This window comes from Sander lucioperca, chromosome 14 (genome assembly GCF_008315115.2).
Source record: "Sander lucioperca isolate FBNREF2018 chromosome 14, SLUC_FBN_1.2, whole genome shotgun sequence".
Lineage (NCBI taxonomy): Eukaryota > Metazoa > Chordata > Actinopteri > Perciformes > Percidae > Sander > Sander lucioperca.
In genome coordinates, this window is record NC_050186.1 from 26,260,780 (window position 1) to 26,272,046 (window position 11,267).

Consider the following 11,267-nt stretch of genomic DNA (forward strand, 5'->3'; position numbering starts at 1 on the left):
TAGTATCTATCTATCTAGTATCTATCTATCTATCTATCTAGTATCTATCTATCTATCTATCTATCTATCTAGTATCTATCTATCTATCTATCTATCTATCTATCTATCTATCTATCTATCTATCTATCTATCTATCTATCTATCTATCTATCTATCTAGTATCTATCTATCTATCTATCTATCTATCTAGTATCTATCTATCTATCTATCTATCTATCTATCTATCTATCTAGTATCTATCTATCTATCTATCTAGTATCTATCTATCTATCTATCTATCTAGTATCTATCTATCTATCTATCTATCTATCTATCTATCTATCTAGTATCTATCTATCTATCTATCTATCTATCTAGTATCTATCTATCTATCTATCTAGTATCTATCTATCTATCTATCTATCTATCTAGTATCTATCTATCTATCTATCTATCTATCTATCTAGTATCTATCCATCTATCTATCTATCTAGTATCTATATCTATCTATCTATCTATCTATCTAGTATCTCTCTATCTATCTATCTATCTATCTATCTATCTATCTAGTATCTCTCTATCTATCTATCTATCTATCTATCTATCTATCTATCTAGTATCTCTCTATCTATCTATCTATCTATCTATCTATCTATCTATCTATCTATCTAGTATCTATCTATCTATCTATCTATCTATCTATCTATCTATCTATCTATCTATCTATCTAGTATCTATCTAGTATCTATCTATCTAGTATCTATCTATCTATCTATCTATCTATCTATCTATCTATCTATCTAGTATCTATCTATCTAGTATCTATCTATCTATCTATCTATCTAGTATCTATCTATCTAGTATCTATCTATCTATCTATCTATCTAGTATCTCTCTATCTATCTATCTATCTATCTATCTATCTATCTATCTATCTAGTATCTATCTAGTATCTATCTATCTAGTATCTATCTATCTATCTATCTATCTATCTATCTATCTATCTATCTATCTATCTATCTATCTAGTATCTATCTATCTATCTATCTATCTATCTATCTATCTATCTATCTATCTATCTATCTAGTATCTATCCATCTATCTATCTATCTAGTATCTATCTATCTATCTATCTATCTATCTATCTATCTATCTATCTATCTATCTATCTATCTCCTATCTATCTATCTATCTATCTATCTATCTATCTATCTATCTAGTATCTATCTATCTATCTATCTATCTATGCATTTTCTTTTAATTCAAGAGGACCTTGATGTATGACTTTTTATTCATTTATGTATTCACTTGTGATCACAAAATTATTTTGTCATAATTTTGACTTTTTATCTCATGATTTTGACTTTGTCATCTTAAGTATGACTTTTTAGCTAACAATTATGACTGACAATATTTTTTATTATCTGGTATATTTTTTTATTTTATTATAAGTTTTCATCTTATCTTTTTCTTGTAGCCTACTGGAGGAAATGGGCTACATTCAAAGTGAAAAAGCCTAAATGTCAAAAGTAAAATAATTATTAACATGAATTACTGACAGAACATGGGAGAAACATGACATTAAAGGGAACTCAATTTGAGAATGTATGTATTTGCTCTGTAACCTTGCTAAATCACTTGCTCATTTAAACTGCAAACCCTGCTAAATTTAACACTCTGTGACTGTGCTTGTTACTGTGGGAGTGAGACACAGAAACAAAGCACTGAGTCTGTTGCTGAGAAACAGCAGAGGGGTTTTCACTGTCAGACAGCCAGAGAGACAGTCCACCACCTCAGCATGAAGCACAGTAAGAAATCGCATCAATGTTTAACGAACGGTAGACTGTCAAACTGTGCCGCCATGCCACACAAACTAATAGGTATCCACCCATTATTTTATAGCGTGTAGTGTGTGTGTGTGTGTGTGTGTGTGTGTGTGTGTGTGTGTTCTTGTTTAACTATATTCGTGGGGTCCAAAAACCGGGAATACAGTATACTTGTGGGTCCGGACAGCTTTGTGGGGCCAAAATGCTGGACCCCATAACTTTAAAGGGCTGTTTGAGGGTTAAGACTTGGTTGTAGGATTAGGGTTAGAATTAGGTTATGGTTAGGGTGAGGGTAAGGGTTAAGGTTAGGCATTTAGTTGTGATGGCTAAGGTTAGGGTAAGGGGCTAGGGAATGCATGATGTCAATGACGGGTCCCCCCAAAGATAGTGAAACGCAGTGTGTGTGTGTGTGTGTGCGTGTGCGTGCGTGCGTGCGTGTGTACCAGTGACAGAGCAGGCCTTCATACCTGAGAGTATAGCTCACAGTGAGTTAAGTCAAAGCTTTACAATTGGTAATGGACCTCTGGGAAGCATGGTAAGCTCTGTCAACAATATGAAGACACTGAGCAGAGGTCTGCACATATAAAAAAAATCACCATAGTCCAACAACAAAAAAGTCACTCTTTTACATTTAAAGAAAAACACAATTTATTTTGAAAATGAAAACCCAGTTTTAGCCTCAGCTTTTTCACCAGATGCTGCACATGTGGCTTAAAAGTGAGGGAGTCATCAATTAAAATACCCAGATATTTAAAAGAGGTTGTTAACTCTTATAAATATCACTTTCCTGAAGAGTGACCACCAAAAGGTATGTTTTGTGGCCTATTCCTAGAGTTGATAAACAACATAAGCTTGGCCTTGTCTGCATTAAGAACAAGTTTCAGTTGAAGTAGGGTATTAAAAGCATTTTGCAAGTATTCAATGGCCTGCACGAGAGTTGATGCATAGCAGTACATAACAGTATCATCAGCATAGAAATTCAAATTAGGGCGGTGCGCTGCTCCAGAATTATAGGGGAAACACTAATTTATAACTATAAAAAAACAAATATGTGTGAATAACAAAGCAAAGAGTGAAGGTTAAGATCTTATATCATTAAATTCGGATCACCTTTTACCAAAAGAGCTGCACCTTCAAACTGGTTAGAAGAGCACCCACAAAAACACAAATAAAATGAATGATTGAATAAAATAAAATAACCAGTATGTTTGCCTCTTTTGCAGATGCAGTGGTGCTCATAAGTTTATGAACCCATGCTAAAGTTGACTAAAAAGAGGAATAAAAAAAAAATCTTTTGGAAATTGATCTTAATGCCTTAATTAAAAAAAAAAAAATAGGAAAAATCCAACCTTTGAGGACACCAATTTTCTTTGTGAATGAATAATGCATCGTAAATAAATAAATGTTCTTCCTTAAAATACAGGTTTTTTTTTATTTCAGTTAGCCTAATAGCTGGTTTTGATTTGCATTGTGAGATGATTTTATGGAAAGTACCCCATGCCAATCTCTAGGTATTGTGAAGGGTATGTGATGATGTGAGACTATTTTAATTCCAAAGGCGAAGGGAACTTTATCAGGATGCATAATATCCTGGATCCATGAAATAAAAATCTGCCTGCCTCTATGGGAATTTAAGGGGTGTACTGACTTATGCCCCCTGTATTTTAAGGAGGAACATTTATTTATTTACGATACATTATTCATTCACAAAGAAAATTGGTGTCCTTAACGGTTGGATTTTTCCTAATTTTTTTAATTAAGGCATTAAGATCAATTTCCAAAAGATGATTTTTTAAATTCCTCTTTTTAGTCAACTTTAGCATGGGTTCATAAACTTATGAGCACCACTCTATAATGTGTTCGTGAAGGATTCCATATGAAGCTGAATAAGAAAGTAGGTTTTCAGGCCCTTGTAGGATCCACATATAATATACTTCTCTATTTCTGGATGAAAAATAGTTCCTAGAGCAAAAGTACATAAGAAGCTTGTCAAGTAAAGCATCTCTAAAGTTCAAACTCTTGAATATGGGAGCAACATTCCCCCACACAGCATTACCATTGGGGCTTATGTGTGGTCACTGAGGCGAGTTTGAGCTGGGTGGGGATCAGATTCACTAAAATCTCCTCTACATGCAGTTCATTATTCCATCCCTCCATCGAAAAACATGATGCTGAGAGAACTTCTTTCTCTCTTTGTCTCCAACATGCAGAGTGCGGATGTTGCTATTTTTGTATAACATTGTGATTACATGTTAGTGACCATCTCCATGACTACCAGCATCTCTGCAGCTATATTGATGAGATATGACTGTGTTGGACTTTGTTTTTCTCTCTTTCTTCTCAGTTGGAAACCCTGCATGCGTGTCTCGCAGCTCACATGGTTCCCCACTTTGGAGATGTCACTTTCTGTGGGAATGTTTATGCTTCACCCTGAGACGCAGCACCAGGTCCAAGATCAGCTTTTATCTCATTACTTTCATCTTCCCCTGCAGTCACACCCTGACCACCAGGCCAACTCTGACACCCTCTGCCAACACATGGTATGAGCCTCTAATAGCTAAAAGCAGTGTTTGGCTTTCATCTACAGGCTTTTCAATGTGACTTGTTAGCCAACATTATCATATGTAGGGTATAGATAGATAAGACATAGTAATTTTATATACAGTGTATTTATGATCGAAGTCCATAGGGAACGTGCGACAACCCTTTGACTGATCCAACCATAGTAACCAGGGGGAAAAAGCGGTGCCGTAATAGTTTGCCTTCATGCAGTACACTACGACAGCAACTACAAAAATCATTGTTATGTATAGCATGTATAACGTACAGCTCAACTAAATAATAATTTGTATGTTAACAATGAATCAAATTTCTTTTTTGACTATTTAAAGTGAAAGGGGTAGCCTGATAATGTCATCGTGTTCTCTTCACTCATTCAGCCTGACATCGTGTTCACATTAGAGGGGGTCATGTTGTTTTGCCCTAACCAATCAGAGTGAAGTTTGAAGTGCCATATCTGTGCTCCCAACCATATTCCCCTTTTTACCCAATCATTAGTCTATATCAACGACGTTTCATTTCCGGGATTGTTCCGGTGCCGCTGGAAATTCTGCCGGATGTCCCTCATTTTAGGCCAGATGTCCGTTACCTTCCTCTTCCTTTGTGTTGTAATTTTAAACTCTGGTGGATTTATGAGGACTATGGTTAACAGCTCCTCAGATCTCTGCAGGGTAAATCCAGACAGCTAGCTAGACTATCTGTCCAATCTGAGTTTTCTGTTGCACGACTAAAACAACCTTTGAACGTACACATGTTCCACCAAAACAAGTTCCTTCCCGACGCTATGTTGCAGCGGCACCGTTGCTCTGTCCGGTGCTTAGCGCCGCCCATGACGATTGTGATTGATTTAAAGAAATGCCAATAAACCAGAGCACATTTTTCTCCCATCCCAGAATGCTGTGTGGACTAACCAGACCCTCCTCCGCAGCACTGTGGAGGGAGGTCTGGCAATGTGAGACTACCCAATCATAATCAATCTTATTACCCATTTTACATGGAATCAGCGGTAGTGGTTGATCGGAGCAATGAACGTTTTTCACTACACTTGGAAGGAATATGTCAATTTGTACAGCTGCATCAATCTCATCCAAGATTGTTGTCATTTTTTCTGTGACTATTTTTCATTGATATTAGCTTGGTAGCTAGTTAGCTATGTAGAAAGATGGCATCCTCATTCTTAATTCTGCTTACAAAGCTCTGATTGTAGATTACCCTGGCAGCAGTTTTCAGTGACCTAAAACACAGTTTTTGTGTGTGGACGATACGCCAAAATGCATTAAAAAAAGCTACGTTTACCGACATACGTATACATTTGCCATAAAAATGTAACATGTAAGGGTTATGTCTGTGAGTGGTTGTGGTGTTATTTTGCGCCCTAGTGGCCACACAAGAGAAATATAATCCATACATTCATGTACTAATTGTGATTGTCACTGACACAAATGCCAAGTAAGCTGAGTCATTTTTTTGCTATTGGATACAATGCTAGTCAGTTAGCTTGTTAGGGTTAATTACACAGCTCATTTAGCAAGAATTAATGACTCAACATGACTGTGACTATACAGCAATAAACCCTTTTAATTCCAAGATCACAAACAGTACAAGTTAAAGAGAGTAGAGTTTATTTTGGCTGTCAGGTGAAAGATGTGTTTCATGCTTTCAGATCAGTTGCAGTATTCAGACTGTTTTTCTTTACTGAAGTTCCTAGTAGCTTAATGGTTAAGGCGCATGTAGGCCTACCACATAACCTCAGTGTCCGTAGGTTTGATTGTTCGAATGTCAAACCCTTATCTCTGTCACCTCGTTTCTTGTCTCTTTCTGCGCTGTCAAATGGCAAATAAAGGAAAAAACCCAACAAGAATAGATCTGAAAAAACAAGATTGAGAAGTGGAGTAAAATACAAAACAATTCCCTCTGAAATAAGATTTATTTTCCACCTCTGCCTTGGTGTGAAAGCAGAACTCTCTGGTTGCTTACTGTATATGAGAACATGCAGTAAATTTCCACCAGAACTTCCCGCCCCTGTAAAGGGGAAGTCCTGTGTCCATGTTGCGGTACAGAACTCCTTAACCTGTCAGTGAGCGAACGAAAACTGAGATTTCAATCAGTCAGACCTGAGAACCGGCTGGCAGAACGCACCATGTTGGAATTTCAGCAACATAATTTAATTTGTGCATGTTAATACATTCACATGCTGTTCGATCTGTGTCCTGTATTTACCTAGCTGGAATAACATTTAAGCCTGCGTCGTGTGGACGGCCGCTTGGTATCGTAATAAAGAGAAGCGGCGCTGTACTAAAGGGGCTGGTTAACACATGTACGTCTTTCCCTCAGCACACGGTTGGCTCTTTTTACACCTCCCTTCAAAGTCCTGAGCCTCGTGTTTTGGTTGGCGCCCATCAGTGTAGTCAGCTGGTCAGCACATCTCAGCCTTTTGCTTTTAGATACCCCTTTTTTTTGTTCTTCTTTTTGACGAAATGTAGCACTGTCTGCGGCACACAATCACCTTCAGTGTGTGTCTGCTGCCTAACCCAAAATCAGCTCAGGCTCTGAAAACTTACCGAAAACTTCACTTCTTTTTGTATTTCCTTCAGAATCCTCTACTTATCTTCTTATTTTTGTACATGGAGATGCAGCGTCTTTGCCTCAATTTGCACCACCCAGAGCCAAGTGTGCCTGTTCTTGTCTTTGCATTAACTTTATAGGCAATCACAGTGTAGAAAGCGTGTAACACCAACACCAGGAAGGCAGGACTCACGTTCTGTCTTCTGCGCTGAGGCATATTTATGCTAACCTATGTTAACCTATTATTACCTCCGCCAAGGAGGTTTAGTTTTCGGTTCGGTTTGTTGATCTGTTTCTCAGCAGCATTACGGAAAAAATGATTTTCATGAAACTTGATGGAAGGTTGTAGCATGGGTAATAAATACTTACGTTGGTCATTATGTTGATTTTCTCAGTGCCTTTTAGAAGCCTGGCCATCCCACTGTATGTATGGGGTTGCCTAAATTTAGCTCTAATTCAACCATCATTTTTTTTGCCTTGCCTAATACTAATCCACCATCTTTCCCTGACCTAAATCAACTAGTTTTAGTTACTTAAATCTCAAATAAGTACTGTTTCTACTGTTGTTGAAAGATAATTAATGAGAAACTATTCGAAATATGTATTAGCTGAGAGATTATGTTATATTTTTCATTAGTCCTGTCACTGGCAGGTTACTATGTGGTTTTGAAGGGTTGGCAAAACAAAACTATTACTTTCTTCATACCTAAAACACCTCTATTTGACAGATCCCATATGGTTTTTCCATCCAAAAACAGCTACAAGCTCTTTACACCATTAACACCTACTGCATAGGAAGGGTTCCGCCCGTCCCATCAACGATACTTATGACTATCTGACATCTAGGAATGAAAGATAAGATTTAAACAAAACTGCCGGTCTTCTGAAAACCGCACAAGGCCTTTCAGACGCTAATAAAAACAGGGTGTGGATACGTCTTAAATACCAGACTTTTTAGAAACCACAGACATGGTTTTCAAGAAGAAATGATCCACGGCACTTCCCATCTGAACTGCCCAGCTACACATTACCAAGACGAAAATAAACTTAACAATTTAATGACATTAAATGATATGTCTAACTTTCAGACTTTTATAAAGAGCTGCAAATCATGTCAGTAAAATCTTAAATCCCTCCTCTGTCAAACTACTGTTTAATAGTGCTTTAAATGTAACACGTTTTTAGCGCTCACAAGCTAGTTATTCGCAGCCTCTGCTCCGAAGATCTTAGTTGGAGAACACAACTGCTTTTTTTCAAACTTCTCATTAACAGCCACAAATAAAAACGTTTGTCAACATGTTTGATCTGACTCAAATGCCACCTGCATAAATTACATTAACTCATTTCATATGGATCTTATGCAAGCCCAGGTGTGCAAAGCTCCTGTAGCACCCATCTGGCAACCGTAATTAGGCAATCCAGGAAGAGACCTTCTACCTCCGGGCCTCGGGAGCAGATCTACACTATATTCTCCTCAAAACAACATTCTCTTTGACACGAAGCTTCTGCCACGAACACACACAAACACTTCAGGAATCGTTTGCTTTTTTCTTTTTGCACTAATCCAAGGTTAAATCTCATATTGGACATCGTTGCAACAATGCCATGAGAGCACAGCTTCTATCACCAAGTATCTGACACCACAAAGCGCTTCACGGGTGAGTAATCCCTCCTTGTTGTTTTAAAGGGTAGTCATTTTGGATTAATGCTTTTCTTGGTGTCACCTGCTCAAAGAGTTCCCCACTGTTTTATTGTCAGGAGTCTAATATCAGCCACCACGTTGGAGATGATTTTAATTAACTCTCCGCCACAACAACACTCTTGAGCACGGCAAGAGATCCGCCCAACTGCGTTTTAATGCTTTTAACTAATTTCCTGAACACAACAGGAGAAGCTATGATGCGAAACGATCCAACGTGGCACAATCCAGCGCGTCCGAAATGATATAAAAGAGGATGATATGATCTCGGGGGTCAGAACAACGAAGTAAAGAGCTCCGGAAAGAAACTCACTTCACGGACCCAAGGCTTTGCACCTCCTGGAAGATCTTCACCATGAGACAGTCGCTCATGTCCGTCATCTTCGCCGCAGCACTCTTGATCGAGTGCTATGCACTGTCAGTGGCGTTACCAATGGGCAAGACTGATGACGGCTCCTTGGAGCAGGATACTTTCGCCTCGCTGCTGAGCGACGATGCAACAGAAAACGGCCTCAGCGACGCAGATCTGGCTGCTGCGGTCAAAACCAGGAGACAGAGGGTAATCGTCATCGCCGATCCGAACCTGTGGAGGGACCTGCGGGTGCTGCACAGCGGAATGTCCCTCTACAAGCGGAGAGCTGACGACAACAGCCAGGTCATCGAGCAGAGAGACGCCAGCCAGGACCTGAACATCCCCATCCTGAGGAGGGACACAATGAGGTGCATGGTGGGACGGGTGTACCGGCCATGCTGGGAAGTCTAGAACATTTTGCTCTGCTCGTCCAGGCGCCCAAGCAGCGGACGACCACCATACTCTTGGGCAGCCTCAGGCTGAGTTGCAACATAATCCAAATATCTATGTATTATATTTAAGTTATTGCAGATCTGAGAATTAAAAACCCTGAATTCTGCCTTAAGTCTTGTGCATGTTTTGTATCTGCTCAATACTATACTCTTACTCCTAAAACTGAGATGTTGAGGGTTAGAGTTCTACTTTCAGCTCTGTTCATAAGTGATGAAAAAGAAGAACTGGGAAGATGGAAATCTGTTCATCAGAAAATAGTTATAGCACGTAACAGCACAATCTGTCGTTACTTTTCTGTTTGCTTATGGATTAAAAAATATACAAAGTGTTAGTGAGCTTTAAAGGTGCTGGTAGGTTTAGTGTTGAACTTTGGATGGAGCCAGGCTAGCTGTTTCCCTCTGCCTCCAGTGTTTATGCTAAGCTAGGCTAATCACTTCCAGGCTTCAGCTCCATACTTAACGCACATAAGAGTCGTAATGATCTTCTTATCTAACTCTCGACAAAAAAAGCCAAAATGACTTTGTTTACTTGCACACTAATATTAAGGAATGGGCATTGAGAAACGGTAGTAAGCTGTCATGGGCTCCGGACTGGTCAGTACCGTTAATATCGATAACCTCCTGGACAAACAATACTACTATCCGTCTATCTTCTTACAGTTTTTAAGTAACTCCGCCAGGGCGTCCCCCGGGTCTACCCATCTGGGAAAGGTTTTTTAAACTAAACTGTTTTAGGCTATAAAACAAGTAGCAAAGTCCTTGTATTTATTATTTGAAGAAAAACTGAGCGCATACCGGTATGTGTGTATGGTGTAGGCGAGAGAGAGAGAGAGAGAGAGAGAGAGAGAGAGAGAGAGAGAGAGAGAGAGTTGTGAGGTACTGTAATTCAAACAGCGCTTTCAAGCCGGGGAGCGGAGTTTGCTTCACGGGGAAAACAAAAGACTCTCACCCAGGAAACGCGTGTTCATATCTGGGAGTATTTTAATCCAAACCACAATCTTCCTAAAAATCCTAAATTTAACTTTGTTTTGGTGCCTAAACTTAACTAGTTATTCTGTTTCTGTCGTTGACGCATGACGCTCACTTTTTATCGGCTAAACTCAACTGCAATGCTGACAGCTCACAGAGCTCTGTATGGGACCAGCTGGAAGTCGCCGAGTTTCGTAAGATATCATACGAATTGCTCTCCATACATTTTTGTACGTAGTATGAAGTTAGCATATAGCTGTGTATGATGCACTCCAGTGTGTGTGTGTGTGTGTGTTTATGTGTGAAATTCTGGTGAATACTAAGCTTTAAGGTTATAGCTGTGAACGATACAGTGCAGTGTGTGTACAGTTTAGGCTATTTGTCGGTGAAAAAATGAAACAACTCCTACAAGACCCAAGCCAAGTTCCAATTTCACTTATTTCTGCCAAAAGTAATAATAAAATAACTTACCAAATGATACTATAATTATTATAAAGAGTAATATCGATAAGAGTAGTAATTAGTAAAGCAGTATCGGTATCAATATCGGTATCTATAATAATGATACCCATCCCTACTAATATTCCACTATAATTCAGAATGTGACAATATTCCAAATTTGTTACAGGTCATGTAAACAGCATGATCCGTAGCATGTAGCATTTGCCTGTTAGGACATGTGGGATATGCTGGTATTATTCTGGTTTTAGGAGCATTCTTTGGAAAGGTATACAGCGCAATCGGAATATGAGTCTCAAACCCCATTTGTTTTCTGAAAAACATCTGCAATGGGAAGAGTCGCCTTGATGACCCCAATGACTTGCCCACTTACAGACAGATTTTCACATAAAAGTTTGTTCCATCAG

The 11,267-nt window shown here is 38.8% G+C and overlaps 1 protein-coding gene across 1 annotated transcript; it reads left to right on the forward strand.

Moving 5' to 3' along the window:
• The first annotated feature begins 8,889 nt into the window (after positions 1 to 8,889).
• Positions 8,890 to 9,545, forward strand: pmchl (pro-melanin-concentrating hormone, like). Its single transcript, XM_031277535.2, has one exon. The coding sequence runs from the start codon at positions 8,984 to 8,986 to the stop codon at positions 9,389 to 9,391; it is 408 nt and encodes a 135-aa protein (XP_031133395.1). The 5' UTR covers positions 8,890 to 8,983; the 3' UTR covers positions 9,392 to 9,545.
• Positions 9,546 to 11,267: the final 1,722 nt, after the last annotated feature.